This window comes from Lathamus discolor, chromosome 8, assembly GCF_037157495.1.
Source record: "Lathamus discolor isolate bLatDis1 chromosome 8, bLatDis1.hap1, whole genome shotgun sequence".
Lineage (NCBI taxonomy): Eukaryota > Metazoa > Chordata > Aves > Psittaciformes > Psittacidae > Lathamus > Lathamus discolor.
In genome coordinates this window covers 20,659,234-20,681,050 of record NC_088891.1, presented here as the reverse complement: position 1 = coordinate 20,681,050, position 21,817 = coordinate 20,659,234, and the positions used below count along the sequence as shown (strand labels likewise).

Sequence of the window (21,817 nt, the reverse complement as noted above, 5' to 3'; positions counted from 1 at the left end):
ATTGGAACTTGAAGTGCTGGCTTCATTACCAGCAAATATTAATGCAATAAAGCAAGGTTTGGTGGAGTCCTTCCTTCCCAGCAGGCTCCGTACCCAGGTGATGTGCTGTGGGAGGAGGAGGAGGAGTTGGAGGAAGGTCAGGGATGCTGCCCACCACTGAGGCTTTATGGGTGCCTTCTGGGTAAGAAGCTCCCCATCATCTTTCCCTTTCCTGGCACAGCAGGAGCTTTTCTTCATGTGTCACAGACAGAATGGTTTGGGGTGAAGGGACCTTAAAGCTCACCCAGCTCCAACCCCTGCCACGGGCAGGGACCCCTTCCACTGGAGCAGCTTGCTCCAAGCCCTTGTGTCCAACCTGGCCTTGAGCACTGCCAGGGATGGGGCAGCCACAGCTTCTCTGGGCATTTCAGCATCATCTCTTGGTGGCCACATCCAAGGGCCGTGGGGTTGGCATGAAACACCCCATTTCCCTGCTGCATTGCAGCCTTCTAGCAAGGAAAACCAGGAGCAAAATGTATGGTTATTGAGTTAAATACACCACCAACAGTTGGCTCATGGGCAGGGTGAGAGGAGCAGCTCCATCCCAGCTTCGCAGCCAGCCCTGGCTTTGTTTTTCTATAGACTCTATGTAGGAAAGGTGAAGAAGAAGAAGAAAGCAGAGCATGGGTGCCATTTGTACCTGAAGACTGGTACCCAAGGGGCTTCGATGCAGGGGGAAGCATCACTCTGCAGCCTCTTGTACCTCTTTTTTTCACCTTTTCCCCCCTGTAAATTTGCACCAGAGGCTTTGGCCGAGGCTGATGCTGGGATGGGGGATGCACGCTCCCAAGAAGCCTTCTCACCATCCCTTCTGTGTGGCCAGGGAGCTGGGAAGACCAGGACCAGCTCCGCTCAGTCCTGTTCTTTGGTGTAAATGGCTCCATCAGGCATGATTTCAGCTCTGTGTTGCTAACGCGAAGTACTCAGCTCTGCTCTGGCTGAGAGGGGATGGGGAAGGGGAGCTTGCTTTTTGCAAGCCCCTTTTTTTTGGTGGTTTTCTCCCAAGTGTCCTAAGTTTTTCCTGCCAGAGGCTGAGATCTGGGCATCACCCAGCATCCCAAAGGTGACTGTGGGTGGTATCCCAGGGCACGGCATGGGCCAGTGGGCAAATAATTGGTTTTAATCCACCATTTGAGCCCTTAGTGAGGAAAAGACGTGTTTTAACATAAAGCTGCAATGGAGATGTAATCCCACAGCTCCAGGTTTTAGAATCCCAAACCTCATCCTGACACGTGCTGGGATTCTGGGCACAGCTTTCAATGAACCGGTCTGGTCCCACCAGGCTCAGGTGGCTCTGGGGACACTGGCTCCCGACTGAGGCCAGGGCATCACCCAGCACAGAGCCAATGCTATTTCCCATGGGCTGGTGCGGATGCCTTTGGGTTTTCCTCTTCTATTTTGTTCCCATTCCAAGATCCTCAAAGTTTCAGTTCTTTATCTGGAGCGTGATGAATGCTTTGTCTGACGTGTTTCTGCCGGGGGAGCCCCGGTACGCTCTGCTTTAGAGACTTCTAATTAAGGAGCTCCATCAACCATGTCATCCCTTGTCTTACAAGTACCTCCAGGGCTCCTCTGGTCGGGCTGGACTGCAGCAAGCTCGGCTGGACCTGATGGATCTGAGGGGTCTGGGGCTCTTTCAGAGGGGTGCTCCCACCAAGCACCCCTTGTCCCAGGGTCAACTCAAGGCCCAGACTGCGGCTGCCTTCGGGCTATGGGGGTAAGAAGCGCTTTTGGGCTCCAATTTGCCCTTTCTGGCTGATTTTTTTGGGGGGGAAGCAGGATGTGGCCTGGCTGAAGCTGCCTGGGGGCTGGACGCGGGGCAGTGACACCAGTCGGTGACGTGACACGGGGCCACCACGGCACCGGTGCCTGGCGCAGGGCTCTGACGGGGTGATGAGGCAGGAGCAGCCCCGGCGTGGGGCACACGTGTGCGGGTCCGTGCTTGCCCGTGCGTGTGCGTGTGTGCCCACTGCCACCCAGTGGTGGCAGAGCACTCGCTCCTCACCCGGACTGCGCGGTTCAGAGCGCAAGGTACCGCAATCGGTGCGCAGGGCTCGCCCGCGGGCTGTGCGGGAGGGTTGAGCCGCTGGAGCAAGGGGGTTTGCTGGGCTGGAGCTGCCAGCTCAGCTCGTCAGGCAGAGACCCTCACCTCGAGTCCGGCCTCCCACCACCCTGGGGGCATTAAATGGCCTGGGCAGCCTCACCCGCGGCCCCCACTCTGCCCCTGGCCCCCATTTAAGCTCAACCTGGAGTTATGGGTCTCTGCTTGAGCTGGGCTGCAGGGAGGCTGCTCTCCAGCCATGTGCATTGACCACAGACTCATTCCCACCTGGCCTTGGAATTGCCTCGTCCTCATCCACTGACAACAGCAAATCCTCATCCCCATTGCTGGGGTGGGATGACGGCTCCTGCCCCACTGCTGGGTATCCATCCCAGCTCCTCATCCTTCTCTTTCCCTTTCCTGGCACAGCAGGAGATTTTCTTCAGAATGGTTTGGGTTGGAAGGGACCTTAAAGCCCATCCAGCTCCAATCCCTGCCACGGGCAGGGACCCCTTCCACTGGAGCAGCTTGCTCCAAGCCCCTGTGTCCAACCTGGCCTTGAGCACTGCCAGGGATGGGGCAGCCACAGCTTCTCTGGGCACCCTGTGCCAGCGCCTCAGCACCCTCACAGGGAGGAACTTGTGCCTTAGATCTAACCTGAACTTCCCCTGTTTCAGTCTGAACCCATCACCCCTTGTCCTATCACTGCAGTCCCTGATGAAGAGTCCTTCCCCAGCACCCTTGTAACCCCCTTCAGACACTGGAAGCTGCTCTGAGGTCTCCACGCAGCTTCTCTTCTCTAGGCTGAACAGCCCCAATATTCTCAGCTGTCTCCATACAGGAGGTGCTCCAGCCCCTGATCATCCTCATGGCCTCCTCTGGCCTTGCTCCAGCAGCTCCGTGTCCTTCTTATACTGTTTGCCCCACCAACACTGCTCCATCCTTGGGTTATCAGCCCCAAAGAGGGTTGGAGCCCACTGCTCCATCTGCGAGCATGGGAAGCTGCCACGGCACAACTGGCAGCAGACTGTGCAATTAGAGGCTGGCAAGTGCAGGGAGCACAGAGGGATGAATGAGGATGCCATGGCCACGAGCACCTGTGTCAGGCTCATGTCTGGCCAGGCTCAGTCAGACATGGGCCATCTCCACCCCATGGCTGCCAGGAGGGCTCAGCTGGTGGAGCCTGGAGAGGAGTGTGGGCAGGGGAGCTGCTCTGGCAAGGGGGGTGTTAGTGCCAAACTGCATTGGGGCGAATCCGTAACCCCGCGCTGAGTCATGGAATGGTTGATCCATGGCTCAGAGGGGTTCCTGAACTCGCCTTTCTCCTCCAACAGGGATGCTCTGGGCTGGGGACGAGGAGGTGATGGGATGAAGGATGCTGCGATAACACCCCAGGGAGTGAGGGCTGGGTTTGTGCTCAGCAGGGGCACAGCTCTGGGGTGCCGTGGGCAGTGTGGATCCGCTCTGCTTCGTGCAGGGCTCCTCGCCTGCTTCCCATGCAGCCTTCTCTGGTGAGCAGATAGCTGCTGCCTGGCAGTTACCAGGCTCTGAGGCTGGAGAGAAGGAGAAGCAGGGGGAGATGTGACCCCCAGCTCATTGCACTGCAGAGCAGAACAGAGCTGCATGGCCCCATGGGGACCGTAGCCTCTGGGGGATGCTCCTTTTCTCCCCATGGAGCAGAAAACTCTGGCTGGAGGGGTGACACTCGCAAGGCACAACATGGATTTAACTCCCTGAGAGGATGCAGGAGCGCTCCTCTTGCAGCTACAAAGCAGCAGCACTGTCTGAAGCACTGGTACATCACTTGCAGCAGTTCAGCTGCGGAACAGCAAGGAACAAACAAGACAAGATGCTGCACATTAACAGACACACAGGAATAGCCTCTCCCTTCAAAAACAAAGCATTTGTCTTCCAACCACAGCAAGCGACCAGCCCCAAGCACTGCAGCTAAAATCCAGGGATGCTTTTACCAGCTGATGGGCTACAAGGGGGCTGGTTGTAGCCTGGTCTGAGCCAGGGCGATGTGAGAAAAAGCCCATCTCTGCAGTGGGAGAGGTTTCCACATGACAATGGATCATCATAGATCCGAGCGAAAGAGATGCTCTGATGCAGAGGGACAGCTTGGTTCTGGCTTTCCAGGGGGCTGGAGTGAGCACAGCGACCCATGGGTGCTGTTTGGGGTCCCAAGTGCATCCCATCCCCCTCACAGTTTGCCTTGCCAAAGATTGACCCTGATCCGGAGCTCTTCCTTAGGCTGGACAATATCCTGTTATCCACTTTGATGGCTGCCTTTCATGTCAGCGAGCTCAGAAGTGAAGTCTCCAGGCACCCAGGGTCTATTTTCATCCCTCACTGAAGCAAGATGCAGCGAGACAGCTTCTTCTAGGGGGAAACTTCCCAGCTGGATTTCGTGAGCCGGAGGGATTGGGTGAGCTCAGAGGAGTTTCTTCAAAGCACCAACCCCAGCAGAGCCGCTCGCAATCCAGGTCAACGCGAACAGGAGCCCTGAGGAGGGTCAGAGCTGGAGGATTCCGATGTGAAGCCGAAATCCTGCTTTAGACCCATCAAACCCTGGCTCCGGCCGGAGCAGCCGCTGAGCATCCTTCCCGGCCAAAACCCAGCGGGATGCATGGCAGAGGTTTCCATAGTTCTGGATCACCAGCAGCCCGTGTCCTCGTTTGATTTGCTGATGGTTTCTTTATTGCTTCTTGCAGGAAACACGAGCCCTTTGCCCCTTCCTTTGCCGGCTCTGGTTGCTGTTTTGAGTGTTCCTGAACAGGTTTTGGGGTCTAGGAAGGGACTGGGGCTGGAGCACAGGGATATTGCTGGGATGCTGAGTGGGAAAGGCTCGTTAGTTTGTTAAGATATAATGCTTGTTAATATAGAGTGACAGGAATAAAGAGAAAGATGAGGTGCTTTCCCAGCTGAGCTCCATTCCATCCCTCATCACCCTCCTGTGGCCACGGACCAACCCTGATGAGCTGCATCTTGTCCCTGCAAGTACAAAGTCCATTCATTCAGCATCATTAGTGATGATTAGGTTGGCGGTGCAATTAATAACATCGTGCATAACCTTGTCACTGTGTAACAAACCCTTCTAGTTAGAATGGTTCCTCCATATTTGTGTTAATAAAAATTCCCATCTTCTTGATTTTTACCCTAAAAAGCCCCAAACCAGCAGCTTTTCCTGCTATATAATAATAGCAAAACCCCTCTGGGTGTGCGGAGGAGCAGCAAGGACATCGCCTCTGGTTCTCTGTATGTCAATGGTGGCTTTTATTACCCCTTACCCTGAGCAAAGGGAGCAGGGGAATTGCCCTCATCTCTGTTTACCCCTGGTTTATGGAGGCTTCCCATCCCTGGGCCCGGAAGGTCAATACCGCGCTTACGGCCGCCGTCACTTGGATTTATCAGAGAGCATGAAATAAAGCTTGTATGGCTGTAAATTCACTCCTAATAGAAACGTGGGGGGAAGAAGCTGTTGCCCTTGTCCACACAGCCCTGGCTGCAGCCATTGGCTTTAAATCCCCAGCCCCAAGGTGAGCAGCTTTGCCCTGAGCTTTGCGTCCCTGCGCCGTGCCTCAGTTTCCCCTCTGGCTCATTCCTGGGCTGCAGGGGATGTGGGTTCCCCCCAATCCGAATCAGTTGATGAGCATCTCAGCTGCTCTGGGTTTGTGCCTCATGCTCCTCCAGGCATCCTTTGGGAGGAGTTATTAAAGGACAAAGCTACATCTATTAATCATGCTTTTACAATAGGGACAGGCTGGAAAAAGCTCTTAAAATAAATAAGTAACCAGCTGTTGACATGCAGAGTAATGGAAGGAGCGAGGAGAAGTTGTCCCATCCCACATCTTCCCATGCTGGTACTGGGCAAGCGGGGCTGTCCCTGCTTCGCGACGTGGGATGTGGCTCAGTGTGAAAGAACTCCTTCATGCTCCCCTTGGGGTCCCAGCCCTGGGCACGGGGAAAGATGCAGAGGAACCTGATGCATCACCATCATCATCATCTTCCCCTCGTAGTCCTCTCTGTAGGGCTCTTCTTCCTCCTGGCTTTGTCCCAGTTTGGGATGTCCTGGTGGGGATCCAGATGGATGCTCCCTGGGTCAGAGGCACCAAAGCCTCCAGGCTCTGCACATGGTGGGAATGTACACTGATCCTCCAAGTGATGCCACATCCCTTGGGTCCTAAGAAAGTGATTCAACATCATTTGGGTGAAAGGCTTTTGTCCTGCTACGATTTGGGTTGAATTGAGAGTGTTTTGGTCACTGCTGCGTCCTCTTTAATGGGTGTTTTACATGATCACCCCTTGCTTGTGGTAGCGATGCTGAGTGGTAGAAGGGGGTCCTGGCTTTAGCGTGACACTGAGAAAAGGCTTGAAATGGAGCATCTCTGACCTGGATTAAAAATCAGGACTCAAGGTGGTGGGGTTTTGCTGCCAGGCTTGGAAAAAAACACCATTGTGCCAGGGATGCTCGAGGGCTGGTGGTACAAATGCATCCCTGCTGGAGGAAGAGATGATGGGGAGGACACGAGGGGTTTGGCTCCAGGACCAGGTGCTGCATGGATCCCTTTGGATGCTGAAGGCTTCAGCAAAGCCTGGAAGCTGAAAAAATGCCAAAGGTGGCTTTGGAAGTCCATATTCCTTCCTAGGAAATCTAGCTTTTTTTACCTCCAGATCAGGGCAAAACCAGAAGTGGGTACCTAAAGAAAAGCTGGAGACATCTCCCCCATCATCTAAGATGGTTGCAAGACTTGGAGGTCACTAATATTTCCCTTGGACCTGGTATAAAGCTGGAAACTGTGTGGAGCGGGTGTCCTCACCTCGCTTCCTCATCACTGCCGTGGTTTTGCCCTCTGCAAGCCCCTCTCCATCCCTCTTGGGCCACATCCTGGCTGTGGGGCTGATGTCCCCAGTAACATCCCCGCTCCACTCAGACACTGGCTAAGACAAAGCAGAGCACACAGGCTCTTCTTAAACCAAACAGGGATGAAACATCCCAGGAAGGGACATTTGTCCTCCCTGGTCCAGCCACCCCCCACCTCCTGCATCTGCACCTCCCCATCCATCCCCCAGCCACAACCTCAGGTGCATTGGCTCTCCCCTCCACAGAGGCTTCCCTTTTCGGTACATATATACATATAATATATATATGTTGTTGTTGTTATTTCTCCATGATGGATGGTTTATTGATCTGAAAAAAAAAAAAAAAAAGCAGTTTAAAATTCCCTGAGCCTTAAAAAATGACGGGTAGGTAGTTGGGACATTCGTCTTCTTTGCCACCTTTTCATGTTGAGTTTTATTAGTAGTATCGATTTATTTAAATATATATTTATATATATATATCTTCCTTGATTTTCGTGTCCCTCCCCAGGGTTCCCCCCATCCCCACCCCCCCACCCCTCCCCAAATCCATGCGGCAGAGCATGTTCAGTTTTTGTTCTTGATTCTCTGCTTGGCCGGGATGTAAGGCAGCACCGTCTGGGTGCTTTTATCGGCTACGGTCTGCGTGCTGCTGTTCCTCATCACCCGCCGCGCCGGGGGACCACCACCAGCGGAAGGGTGCTTGGAGGGGGGCCCCACCAGCGCCTTCCGGCCGGGCTCTTCGGGGCCGTCATCCCCTGGGGATGCTGTGCTGTCACCGTCCCGGTCGTCATCGCAGCACAGCGCGTGGTAAAGCACCTTGTCGCTGAACCGGACCCGTTCCCGTGTGCCGGCCGGGCGGGGATGCGAGATCTTCTGGACGGCCGCTGCGCCAAAGGCTTCCTCGCTGGATGAATCCGGGGTCCCCCCGCCCCGGGGGCCGTTGGTGATGGGGAGCCCCCCATTCATCAGCCGGTAATCGGGCTGGCGAGCAGGCGGGGGCTGCGGCTGCGGCCGGGGGGGCTCGGGGCCGTCGCCGGGGTCGGAGGGGGTGGAAGTATCCAGGAAGGAGCAGAATTCCCAGCTGTCGGAGAGGATGTCGGAGGCGGGGAAATCGAGGGGTCCCAGCTCGAAGGCGCCCCCCCCCTTCTCGCTGCTGGAGGTGCTGCTGGCCGTCGCCGTGGTCCAGTCGTCCGGCTCCAGCTCGAACTCGAAGTCGGACGTCAGCCGGTCGATCTGGCTCACCACCTGCGGACAGACGGACGGGCAGACAGGAGCCCCTGAACAGGACCCTCCCGTCTGGGCTCCGTAGTAACAGCACATCCCGAAACCTCTGCCGTGTCCCCTGGCATCACGGGTGTGATGAGCTGAGAGGGCTCAGCCCAAGTAGATCCCCTCTGGGAGACCCTCAGCAGGGACCAAAGCCCACCTGGCGGCACAGCCCTATCAACCCCATGGCACCTGGTGCAGCAGGATGGGTCTTCCCCAGGGTGGCCCTGGTGTCTGCCTTGTCCCCTGGGACCACGAGTGCCACCCCAAATCCCCACTCACGTGTGTTCTTCAGTCCCTTGCACTTGACCATGAGAAGCCACCAGCAGCTGCCACCTCCTCCCCCTGGAAAATGCAGTTCTGTGGATGGGGAAACTGAGGCAAGGGTGGAAAATGTCCCAAAGTCACGGGACGAATACATGGGAAGGTGCAGGACTGCAGGGAAAGCGCTGTCACCCCCTGCCCTGGCTGGGATGCTGATGGAGCTGGTCCCTAGTCCTCCATCTTTTGCAATGTGGGGTATTTAAAGAGCTGTGGTGGCCTGGGGACAGGCTCATGGCACAGCCGTGCTGCAGGGGATGGACCCCTGAGTAAAACAGATCCTTAAAGCATTCAAAATAGTAGATGTTATGTCCTAGGTGATGTGTGAGCCATGGGCAGGGCTGGGAGGGGAGGGAAGGAGGAAGGACCTCCTTCCTTCTATGGACCATGGAGCATGGTCTGAAGGTGGTAAAACACCGGCGCAGGTTGCCCAGAGAGGTGGTGGATGCCCCATCCCTGGGGACATTCCAGGCCAGGCTGGATGTGGTTCTGGGCAGCCTGATCCGGTTGAAGATGTCCCCACTCATTGCAGGAGGTTGGACTGGATGCGTTTTGTCCCTTCCAACCCAAACCGTTCTATGGTTCTATAATCCAATGACCTTGCCAAGCTTTTGGATGCAAGAGGCTCCTCACCCGCCTTCAAAGCCTTTAGTTCCACCCAACTCAAGCAGTGCCCAGCACCAAGCACCGCACTAATCCTGCCCAGGGAACCCAGTCCCAGCCGAGCCCCTGCTGCCATGAGGGCTGTTCTTTGGGTGTTGCTGTGTGTGTACCCGCGTGTGTGTGTTGGGGGGTATGGTTCGGCTGCGTGCAGAAGGCAGAGCAGGATGCGCGCATCCAGCTTGGCAGCACCGGAAGGGGTATTCCTGGTGTGCTGCAGGAGCCTGGCCCATCCCAGTGCTGCCGAGCAGGAGGTGAGCAGCAGCAGACAAGGAGCAGGGATCAGAGGCACTCCTCAGACCTCTCTGTGCACCCAGTGGATGCGCTATGTGCTCCCCTCCTCCCCAGCACGGGCGCCCTGGCCCCGTGTCCCTCCTGCTGCTCCCCAGCCTCCCATCCCGCACATGGAACATTTGGGAGCAAACCACTCCCTTTGCTTGGCCTTTCCCAGGCGGTTTCCCCATACACAAGTGTCTTTCCTGGTTACTTTTCATTACTGCCTTTCCCTCTCCATCTTTTTCCTTCTGCTGCCCTTCCTCATGTCCTTTCCTGGTGGAAATCAGCCACAGATTTCACAGAAGGCATTATGTTGCCAGACACGTTTCCCTTCCTTCTCCTTATGCCACCAAAAGGCTCTGCTGCATCTCCACCAGTCCCAGGGTTTGTCAATGGGTGTTTGACCTTCTCATCCATCAAGAATAACGAATCATGGCACATCTCCCCATCCTTTTGGGGCTGTTCAGCCTGGACAAGAGGAGGCTCCTGAAGGGGAGATCTTAGAGCAGCTCCAGTGCCTAAAGGGGCTGCAGGAAACCTGGAGAGGGGCTTGGGACAAGGGCCTGTAGGGACAGGCCAAGGGGAATGGCTTGAACCTGCCCGAGGGGAGACTGAGATGAGCTCTTAGGCAGAAGCTCTTCCCTGTGAGGGTGCTGAGGCGCTGGCACAGGGTGCCCAGAGAAGCTGTGGCTGCCCCATCCCTGGCAGTGCTCAAGGCCAGGTTGGACACAGGGGCTTGGAGCAAGCTGCTCCAGTGGAAGGGGTCCCTGCCCGTGGCAGGGGATGGAGCTGGGTGAGCTTTAAGGTCTCTTCCAACACAAACCATTCCATGGTTCTGTGATTTTTATGCAGCTCTTATCCCATAACTCCATGTTTTTCTGAGCACTTTTCCTAGGGGAAACCGAGTCCTTGGGCTCAGACACCCCAATCCCATCCTTGCGATGGGTAGCCGAGGGAGGGCACCCCAAAGCTGCTGTCACAGGTTGCCCTTGGTCTCTGGAGCCCTTTGCTGGAGGTTTGGGCCAACGCTATAAGCCGTGGCTTGGCAGGGCAGGCTCCTCACAAAGCCCTCGTGGTGGATGAGGACGTGTGGGCAGAGTTAAGGGCAATTGAACATGTCTGGGCATCTGGAGCCAGCAGCCCGGAGGGATGCTGCAGCAGCCAAAGTGGCTCCTTGCATTCTGCTGACCTCATTTTCATGGAATTCTCATATCCGAGCTCCAAATTCCCTGGCTCCACAGCCCTGCCCATGCAGCTCCTGCTCTGCCGCGCTCCCCAGGCCACGGCACCAAGGATGGGGCACACCAAGCCCCCAGCTGCTCCTGGGGGCATCCAGCCGTGCGCACGCAGCCCCCTCTCTTAAATCAGCCGCATGGGACACATTCAGGCTCTGGCTGTGCCGGGACCATTCCTGTGGCCACCGAACTGTGTGACGACCTGGATGAACGTCCCTGGAGGGAACTGGTGTCACCTCCATGGGGCCACAGCCCCACGGGGCACAGGGCTCCGACGCAGTTTGGGTGAGGGTGAAGGGGCTGGATGTGTGCGTTTGCTGCCTGCTGCAAACATGGACTGGGGAGACTTGGGAATGGGGAGACCTGTTCTGAGATGGGATCAGAGGGGGTCACCAGGAACTGAAGGTGGAAGGACTGGAGACTGCTGCAATAAAAGATGCCAAACCCCATCTTTGCAGGGAAAAAAGGGTAGGTTGGAAATAAGGGGAGTGATCACAGAATCATAGAATAGTTAGGGTTGGAAAGGACCTCAAGATCATCCAGTTTCAACCCCCCTGCTGTGGGCAGGGACACCTCACACTAAAGCATCCCACCCAAGGCTTCATCCAACCTGGCCTTGAACACTGCCAGGGATGGAGCACTCACAACCTCCCTGGGCAACCGATTCCAGTGCCTCACCACCCTAACAGGAAAGAATTTCCTCCTTAGATCCAATCTAAACTTCCTCTGTTTCAGACCTGAGCTCACAGGGATGGGCACTAATACACCTTAACAGCCCTGATGAGCCCCATCTGGGACCAGCACCTCACCCTGCCCATGGCCCAGGAGCCCATATAAGCTCAGCCCTGGTCCAAAAGCCCTCTCCTGAGCCATGCTGTTCCCCAGCCCCATGTGCTGGCCCTATGGGTTTCCATCCTGGATGGGCCTCACTAAGCACATCCTGGGTCCTGCTTGCAGGATGGAGCTTAGACCTACATCTGTCTCCTGGAGGGACTTCAGGTGCCCGAAGGAAGGTGGTGCTGGGGATAATGACCTGAGTGCCTCTCATCCCAGGCAGCAGAAGGCAACAGGCTTTACCTAAGCTCTTCACTCATGATCTCCGACTTAATTTTCCTGCTTCCTTGCCCACGCAGTGGGGGCTGGGCAGGGACCCATCTGTCCTTCAAGCTTTGGCTTTGAAGGGTGCTGAGGGCAAGCCAGGAGCATCCGCATCAGCATCAGTGAGAAAGCCTGAAAATGAGATGAGATGATTTCTCCTGCTCCCAGTGCACCTCCAGATTTATTATCTTTTCCCCTTTTTCTTCCTTGTTTCTTTGGGGGAGAAAGGGCAAAACTCAAGGGAAGAAGACAAGTGACCTCTTCTTTCTTGGTGACAAGAAAGCCTTAGGAAAAAGGGGAGGAAAAGAGCTGGCTTTGGGAAACACCCAGCTATTATTAGGTTTTAATAAGGCAGCAAATGATGTGCTGAAACCCCTCAGCTAAAATGAGATCACCTCTGCTGTCACAGCAGCTTTGTGGTTGCAGTGCTGGGTTCAGGGTGAGCATCTTCATGGGCTTCCGTTTGGGTTCCTGTCATTCGGCTCCTTCCTCATCCTCATTAAAGGGACCTGCTGTCACCGGGGCCCAGTCAGTGCCAGGGGGAGGCACGTCCCCATCCTGGTCCTGGCGGTGGCACGTGGGGATTAGTGTCACATCGGCAGCGGCTCACTCAGGGCTATTTTTAGGAGCGATGTCTATTTTAGACGGGTGATGGTGGTGCGGGATGGGGGGGGTGTTAAATACCTATGTGACACTTGGTACCCACTGAGGATTTAAATGTAAAGTAGGATTTGGGCTTTTCTCCTTCCTGAGGCAGGTTGTCAAAGCTTTCCTGGCTGAGGCCATTGCTGCTGTCAGAGGGAGCCAGGGTGAGAGGGATGGGGAGGGAGGAAGGGATGGATGGACCACACCTGGGATGGATACTGGGGTGATGCTCTCTGCCCCAGTGAACTGGGGTCACTCTATCCCCCTGCAAGTAGGTGGAGATGGTTGGGGTGTCCTCAGCATGTGCTGGAGGTGCCTTGTGTCCCCATCCTCACTTGCCTTTAGGTTTCACCTTGCTGCAAAGCACCGCCTCTTCGGTGAGAGCAGAGCGTCCCTGTCAAACCAGGGGTGTCTTGCAGCAAGAAAAGAGGGAGCAAAAATAAGTCCCCTTCACCTCTCGTCACCAAAGGGCCCCATCCTGCTGTGCCCAAGTGCCCTGAAAGCAGGTGCTGGGAGGCCAAGGGTGCTCAGCTCTTGCCCAAAGAGCTTTGAGCAGCCAGAGGACGAAGTGGAGTGAGGCAGAGGGATGTGCCCATGTCCCTGCAGTAACCCATAGTGAGGAGCACGGAGCAAGGATGCGCTACAACCAGTTCATCCCCACCCCAAAAACCAGCTCCCACCATTCAGCCCAACTGGGAATGCTGGGTGCTTCCCTTGCCTCTCAGACCATCCCTGCACCCATGGACATTGCTGGCACCCAAGAACCTTCCAGATGGGTGTTCACCTCCCCAGCTAAGGCAGATGTTGAACATCTGGAGCACTGCTGGTTTTGAATGGGATTTTTGGTCAGTGGCTCCAAATCAAGCCCAGAGCTGGGCTTGGTGGCTCGAGCTTCCACGTTTTGGCCATGCTGTTTCTTCCCAAGGAGCTAAACCCCCTGGAAGCTCGAGAAGATGCTGGAAAGGTGAGGGATGGGGGGGGGGGAGGAAGAGAGGGGACTTCAAAGGCTTCATGGTTGGTAATTGGTAACGTGTATTCCCGAGGCTGGGGAAGGAGCTGGGAGCTGCTGGGATCAAAGTGGTGCGATCTGACGGCCCCTTCATCCCAGCGCAGCCTTTGAAGAGGGTGGGCGAAGCGGATCGGCGCTTGGGGCGGGTACCACCGGGTGAAAAGGGGGGTCGGGGGGGAAGATCAAAGCAGGGGGACGGGGTGGTGCTGCCTGCGATGTCTTTGCTTCAGTGAGGAGGGGACCGGTGCGTGTGTCCCCACTGCTGCCCTCCTGCACATGCAACTGCTCTCCCAACGCAGAGCCAAGCATCTGGTCCTGGGAGAGGAGCAGGGATATGTGAGCGTCTCCCCATGCTCCCTCAGCCTCTGAATCCACCCCCAGCACCCGCTGCACACCTGCAGCAGCATAGTTTGGAGCCCAAAGTGTTTTCCCATGCTCCACAGCTGCTTTCCCTGGCTGTATCCGACCCGCCTGGCCCTGCACTGTGCTTTGCTGCCAGCTGATGCACTGGGGGGATGCGCAATGGGACCACGCAGCAAATCCCCAGCCCTCCTCCCAGAGCATCAGATCACCCCAAAGGCATCACCTTGGACTTCAGTTCCTCTCTCCATGGGGGAAAAGAGCCACCCCAAAGCCCCATGACCCCAGAGCCAAGCACTCCTGGAGCAGGGCCCTTCCCGCATCTCCCAAACCACTTCCCAGTGCAGGCAAAGGTGAGTAAATATTTAATAAGGAATAAAAGATTAATTGGAGCTCGCTGGGTTCCAGGGGCCTCTCCTCCCTGAGCTGCTGCTTACAGAGGAGCACGCTGCAGATCTCGGGATCATTTGCTAGATCATCAGCTGCTAAACAGTTCAGAATCACGGCGCAGGTCTCTGGAATGTGTTATTATTAGAATAATAAGCCGCCTTCTCACTGTGAACTTTCCCAAGCATTCCCAGCTCAGGGAAGTTCACGCCGAATCAAACCTATTGATTACACCATCATCAAGGTATTTATTACCAGGAGGGCTTGCAGGGAGGATTTTCCTCCTGCCAAAGCCTTGGAGGGCACCCCTTGCTGCTGCTTCCCATGCTGGTGGCACCCCGCTGCTCCCATAGCAGGGGATGCAGGGTTGACAGGCCCCATTCCCATGGGATTCTAGGGGGGTTGCACAAAGGGAGACGTGCCCCGATATTGGTTTTACCTCCCACCTCTGACTGTATCCCATGGATGGTTCCTGACCCCCAGCGCTAACCCCCAGGGTTGGGGAGCAGCGGAGCCTTGCAGCGGAGATGCCTGGGATCTCCCGGGGCATCATCTTCCCCGGGGCATCACCCTGATCCCGGCAGGAAAAGGCTGGGGCTGGCAGGAGGCATGTGGGAAGGCAGGCAGCGTGGCGAGCGCCCGGCGGAAGCGCCTTCCCCGCCTGCCTCCTGCCTCACTTCTACTTCCAGTGTGCAATTTCAATCGAAGGTTTTAATAATCATTTTCCCGCACATAAACCAGCCCTGCTGTGCAGCGCTGGGAGTAATTATATACACAAAAGGGAAGGAGGGAGGCAGGGAGAGTGGGAAGCTGGTAAAACAGCGTCCTGGAGCTAAGGGACAGCTGGAATGACAGCCTTCAGGTGGGAGCCGCTCCCGGGAGCCCGCGACGGAGCCTGAACGAGGGTATGGTCCCACGTTGCATCCCCAGGGATGGGCCAGCAGAGTGGGGTCCCCCACTGAAGCATCCCTCTGGAGCATCCCGCAATCCTGGCTGGGGCTGGTGAGTGCTTTTGGAGCAGGAATCATCCCTGGGTGAAAGCCCTTGTGCCCACACAGGGGGTTTGGTGGCGTTGGGGGTTATGTTGGTCAGGGTGGTTTTAACCTGGCTGCTCCTCCCAGACCTGTAAAGTCCTGGTACCCAGCTCCTTTTGTGTTGGAGCTGGAAGGAGCAGGTCCAGCATCACCCAGTGAAGGTTTTCCAGCCCCATGGGTGCGCCTGGCACAGCAGGATCGGGCCCACTACTGCCCTCACTGAGCACATCCAGCCCTGTGCCCCAACCCACCGGTGCAGAGGGGATGGATGCAGGGATGGACATTTCCGAAGCCCTCATGGTGGCTCCATGGGAGAAGACACTGATATCACAAGTGCCAGGGCCCTGTGGTCACTGAAGGGCTTTGGTGGCCCTGAGCAGCCCCACGTGGGACCCCCATCCATGAACCCACTTGAGCTTGGGGCCATCAGTCCTCAGGTGCTTGTCCCCAAGCTGAGGAAGAGCATTGCTATGTGCAAGGCAGGCAACCACAGAGCCTTACGTTCTACTTCTCTCCCACCGATATCCTGGAGCTTACAATTTGCCAGCCTGGTCTCTAGTACAGACTTTTCTGGGTGGCTTTGAGAGTTGCCCATGGTGTGCTCTCACCCATCTTGCTCTGAGTGACCTGAGGACAACGAGTTGCATTCCTAATGCCTCTCATACTCGACATCTGCTTGGCCTGGGGAGAACCAAACCTCTGCTCCCTTGCAGTCACTGGAGCTTGGTTTAGCCTGGTCAAACCGGTGTGGTTTAGCTCCAGAGCCTGCTCTCGTGCTGAGGTTTGTGCTGTTCTGTATAAATCCAAGTATTTGCTGCCATGTGGGTATTTGTAGGAGCTGTTGAGAAGGGTTTAAGGTCAGGATCCACCTCGTGGTGGGGACTTTAAGGCTGGCTCTAAACTGTTGTCCCATGTTGTTCCATGGTGTGCAGGGCAGCTATGGGATGCAGCCTGGAAGGTCACCAGTGCTTAGGGATGTGCCAGCTCCATGGAAAAGTCATCCCCAGGCCTCAGAGCTTCCAGGTGCCCTCTGGAGAGAGGCGAGAAGCCCTTCATGGGGCATGGGTCCCCTCCCTGGTACAGGAGCAGGGTCTCCCTGGGCTGAGGGGCAGAGGATGGGTGTCTCCTGGCCACCTCTTCTCTGCTCTGAGACACTGGTGCAACCTACCATGGATACTGCAGGGATGCTCATGGTCTGTCTGGCTCCAAGAGCTGTACAGGGACCTTTCAGTGTCAGCTGGAGCTTGGTGGAAAGCACCAAACACTTCAAGGTCTCATCCAGGTCCCTCTTGCCCTTCTGCATCCTTGGCCGGAGGGATGCTCGTATGGTGCCATCTGGCCTTAAATCCATGGGTGCAAGAGAAGGGGCCAATTGCCATCATCCTCACTTTAAAGGCCTCTTTAAGACCCTGAAGAGCATGAAGTGAGCTTGGGCTAAACAGCAAATAGCTCTGCCTCCCCACTATTACTATTATGACTGTTTTTAATACAGAGGTTTGTTGAAGGGGTTGTGGGCTCCCCCGCTGGTGGTGTGGGGACTGGGGAGGTGCTATGGGTGGCTGGGTTTGCTTTCTGCTGCAGGAAGGACCAGCAAAGCCATGAGAGAAACAAAAATCTCTACGGGTGCCATGGCCAGGTCAAGCCCTCAGAGGGCCCCAGGGGCTGGTGTGGTGGGATTTGGCATTCCCACCACTGGCTTTCCCAGTGGAACAGCCTCCCTAAAATCTCCTGGACCAAGCAGAGCCACCCCAAAGGAGGACACTGCATCCCAGGGGCTGCTGCAGGCCAGATGTCACCTTCCTGACCAAGGCTGTGTCTGCACCAGGGATGGTCCGCCTGCGTCAGCACTCTCTTGGTGGTACCCAAAGGTCCCCAGCCCATGAGGGGCTGCTCTGTGGTGGGCCCATGGCAAAACCTCCACCAATCCCTGTCCTTTCTGGGGGGACAGAAGGTTTGGCACAGTGCTGGGTATAATCCTGTGCTTGGCTCAGGCCACGGAGAGCATTCAAGCACCAACCTGCCCTATTCCAAAACCAAGCCTCGAGCTGTGTGAAGACGCTTTCCACCTACCGCATCCCCATCACCTGTAAGTGGTCCCAAATTACCTGTCCCATCCACATCCCCTTCCCCTCCACCTTGGACATGTGTGGCCCAAACGCTTGAGCTACAGAATTCCCCACCAAATCTTAAATATGAAATTCCTCCACACTGGAAGTCCAACCACACTTTATGTATGTATGTATATGAATCATAGAATGGGTTTTGCAAGAGCAATGGACCCTGACAGCCAGGCTATGGGACAAGCAGCTGCTTTGGCCCAATGACCCCCCCTCTTATCGCACCCAGGACTGATGCCATGTTTTCTGTGTTCTCTGCAATGCCAGAGGGACCCATCATCCGCTCTCCATCCACTTCCCTGTTTGAAAGGGGCCTGGAACAAGGCGGAGCAGAGCTGACTGTGACATGGTGCCAACAGCACTGGCCGCCCCAGCCCCATTGTGTCACCCCTGTGGTGCTTCTCCTACTACCAGCACCTGCAGGGCTGGTGCCTTGGCTGGGCCCTGACCCCGAGCAGACCCTGGTGTCAAGGTCAAGAGCAATTTTACAACCAGGTCTATTTATCCCCCCCTTTTTGAATGTCCTATTGCCCTGTGGCCAGGCTCTGCCCCCCATGTCCCTGCTGGGACTGGTGGATGCTGAGCTGGCTCTGGTACCCCTGCCTGGCCCCGGAGGCAGGGGGACAGGGACAGAGCACCCACGTTTTGGGCTCCCATGACCCGCGCAGGGATGCGATGGCACCCCAGGGCTTTCCTACCTCCCGGAGCTCCTTGGCCACCTCCTTGAGCTCCTGTAAGATGCCTTCCAGTTGCCCGATCACCATTTTCATCCGGCTCCGGATCCTTTCCCTTTCACAATTGCTCTTGCTGCTGCTACAATTGCTGCTGCTGCTGCTGGGGTGGTCACTGGGCTGCCTGTCCTGGCAGGTCTGGGAGTCCATCCTTCCCTACCAGCCTTGCTTCCCGGCCCCAGCGGCTCTGTCCATCCTGCTCCCCGCTAGCCGGGTGGCCTGGCGTCCGTGCAGCCCCTCTCGGCTGGGGAGCTTTCAACATCTTAACGTTCCCTTGCCTCCAAGGAAGTCCCAGCCGCACGCTCGCCTCCCTGCGAGGTCGGGGGGCTCTGGGTTGGAGCGGGGAGCAGGGTCGGGATGCAGCATGCGGAGTCGGGAATGCTGCAAAGGGGGCTCAGCCAGTGGCCATGGGGAGATGCAGGGTGGCCATGGGGCGAGCAGAAGAGGTGAGTGCTGCTTGGTCAGGTGAGCAGGAGGAGGAGGAGGAGGAGGAAGAGACCCTTGGATGTCCCAGGAAGCTAAAATCCAGCGGCTCACTCCTTGCCAGCTCTCCGATGCCGGGAAGGGGGACGCAGGGCTGGGTGTCCCCAGGGAGCGATGCTGCTGCCTGTGCTGGGCCCTCTTTCCGGGGTCGCCAGCTCCAGTGCTGGGTGGTGGCGGTGGGGTCTCCACAGGTGCCCTGGGGAGCCCAGGCTCCCCTCCTGCAAGGACAGACAGACAGACAGCGTGAGGGAGCGATCCCTTCTGGAGCCAGACAGCTGCGGGGCCCACTGCTGCCTTGCCTTGATCTCAGCCCTGGCATGAGGACAAGCACCCAGGTACACCCACAGTGATCCCCCCTAATTGGGGGGGGGGGGAGCAGGATGGAGCCTGACCCTGTCCCTGTCACCCCCCATTTTTGTGCCCCTTCCCCAGTTTGAGTCCAGGAGACTGGGCACAGCAGGGTCTTGCTGAGCCGGATGGATAGGCAGACAGACAGACAGACACAGAGACAAGCAGCTCAGGAACTTACCGTCGCTATCCAGACCCCCCTTGGCTCCAGCCCAAGCTTTTCCTTGTCCTTCTTTTTAATGCCTTCTCCTTTTCTTACTTCCTCCCCCTCCTCCTCCTCTTCCTCCTCCCTCAGGGCTTTTCCGTGGCGCAAGAGGAGTCCGGGGGCCACTTTCCTTCAGGTCGCTGTTGGAAGGGGTGAGACGTTACCGGCGGTGACAGCCCGCAGCGGGGGATCACGGCCCAGGGGACCCCTCCGCTTTGGGGTGGGGGGGTCTGGCAGCTTCCTCCCACCGCCATCCTCCTCCCGGCTTCAAGCCCCAACCCCGCCTCGGCCGAGGAGGGGGCAAATCCCACCTTGCCCCCAAATGCCCCCCCCCACCCCATTCCCGCGGGGGGTGAGGGGGAAGCACGGGTGGAGGCGGAGTGGGGTGAGCGCATACCCCCAGCTCGGGGGTGCGCACAGGGAGGAGGGGGGGGGTGTCCCGGCATGCTCGCATCTCCATCCCAGCTCCCCGCATCCTCCATTCTCGCATCCTTCCTCACCGGTACCCGCATCCCCGGGGAAGGAGGATGCCGGTACCCGCAGCCTCCATCCCCGCTCTCCGCATCCCCTGTGCCCCCGCTGCCCGCACCCCCGCTCCCGATGCCCCCGGGACCGACCGGCGGCAGCAGCAGCGATGACTCCGGCGGGCGGAGCGGGGCGGGCGGCGCCCGGCGGCCCGGGCAGGGCCATGGGGGGGGCGGGCGGAGCGGCGGTGGGCGCCCGGCCCCCGGCCCCGGCCGCAGCCTCCCCGCGGCTCCCGGTTCGGCTCGTCCCGGCGGCTGCTGTGTCAGAGAAAGGGGCCGAGCCTCCGCCGGGCGGGGGGGGCTTAAAGGGGCAGGGAGCCCCTTTGCGCGGTGCGGAGCGGGGAGGGGGGGGCAGCGCCGGGGAAACTGAGGCAGCGATGGGGGGGTCACTTTCTCTGGGGGAGGTTTGTGCCTCAGTTTCCCCACTCATTTCGCTGCCTCTGTGTAATAGGCTCGTTAAAGCTGGTCCCTTCTGGATGCAAATTCTCCCCCCCACACTCTGTGGGTCATATTTAGGGCCAGTTTCTGCAGCGTCTGTAAAAAACCATCAGTGCACCCAGGATGCAGCAGCAGCAGCCGAGCAAGGGGCCCTCCTGCCGGGCTTGCTTGGGCAGGAGGAGGAAAATAACAGCCATGGGCCTGGATGTGCACGTGTGTGTGGGATGCTCCCCAACGAGGGGAGGGCATGGGCCCAAAGCAAAGGGATCCAGAGCTGGAAAATCCATCCAGTTTAACAGGAATGGGAGCAAGGAGAGATTCTTGTCCTAGAGCTGAACCTCGACGATAGGTGGCAATCCCAGGTCTGCAGGAGGCGAGGCCGCCTCCGAGCAGATGTGTTATTTATTGCCTCCTACCGGGTATGTCCAAAAGTGCTGAACACACTTTTTGGCGTGTTCCTGGGCTGACTCATCCTTCAGCGAGCAGCTCGTCGTGAGATGATGCTTTTGGGGCTCTTCTGCTTCCCACAGACTGTTCAGATGGGGATCCAGCGGTGGATCCCTGCACTGGCAGGAGGGCTGGGGCGCAATCCCTCAGTGCACAGCCCCATTGGAATGGCATTTTCCAGGGTAAGCCTGTGGTTGGTGGGAAGTTTTCAGCAGGAGCCTTCCCCACGCAACAATTGGTACCCGAAGCTCAGCCGGGGTTCATGCAGGCACCCGGGTCCCTGACGGCCACGACACTTTCTCCTCCACTCCCAGGCTCTGATTTCGTCTAATAGCAGCTTAATGCCAGCTCATGCTCTGCCTCTGCTGTTACCCAGCTGGAATTCAGCGAGGATATTAGGACAGTCATTTGTGGAGGTGGTAAAACAGAGGTGGAGGTGCTGCTCCGGGGAAATCCGGTGATGTGGGAGCGGGTGAGGTCTCACCTCCGGACACACACAGTGCAGCTGGTGAAGGAGATGCGAGATAACAAATGATTTTGGGCAGACGACCTGAATAAGGTACAGTGGGGGGAAAAAGCAGTGGCTGAGACATGGGCTGTGGAGAAAACATTGCTCCATCCGTGCCCTGCTCTTTTCCATAGGCATCTGCTCAGCACCTTTGTGATTGGTATCAGCAGCCCAGGAATTTTTGGTCCAAGCCAAATGGGTCCAAAAATACCCATTACCAGCACTGGAGAGGGGGTCTCTGAGTGAGCACTGCCCAAAAACCCAGCTTGGAAAGTCCTGTCCATGGCAGTGAAGCTAATGCAGCAGAAATGGTCCTGCAGGGATGCCCAGCAGCATTAAGCTGACAGAGGGAGCCTGAGCTGAGCTCTTAGGCAGAAGCTCTTCCCTGTGAGGGTGCTGAGGCGCTGGCACAGGGTGCCCAGGGAAGCTGTGGCAGGGGATTGGAGCTGGATGAGCTTTAAGGTCCCTCCCAACCCAAACTGTTCTATGATTCTATGTCCAAAGCCTCCACCATAAGGTCAGAGGCCCAAAGCTGTGTTTCCTACAACCCTCTGGATGGTGTCATGACGATGTGAAATGAAGGGGTAGCAGCCAGCTCCCCCTTGGAAAGGGGATAGAATGAGACGCCTGAGAAGCCAAGCCCACAGAATCCCTCACCTTTTGCTCCTGCTTTCCTTTGTTCCAAAGCCCTGGATGACTGTCATCAGCTGCATCCATACCGAGGGGCACCCTTGGCCCCCAGCACACCCAGCACCAGGGACAAAGAGAGGGCTATGAGGAGC

General features: G+C 57.1%; 1 protein-coding gene across 1 annotated transcript; it reads right to left on the bottom strand.

Annotated features, from left to right (window-relative positions):
- Positions 1 to 7,507: 7,507 nt before the first annotated feature.
- INSYN1 (inhibitory synaptic factor 1) lies at positions 7,508 to 19,814 on the bottom strand. Its single transcript, XM_065688793.1, has 4 exons — positions 19,736 to 19,814; positions 19,095 to 19,258; positions 18,050 to 18,783; positions 7,508 to 8,188 (listed from the first exon to the last, which is right to left on the bottom strand). The coding sequence occupies exons 3-4, from the start codon at positions 18,230 to 18,232 to the stop codon at positions 7,508 to 7,510; spliced, it is 864 nt and encodes a 287-aa protein (XP_065544865.1). The 5' UTR covers positions 18,233 to 18,783; positions 19,095 to 19,258; positions 19,736 to 19,814.
- Positions 19,815 to 21,817: the final 2,003 nt, after the last annotated feature.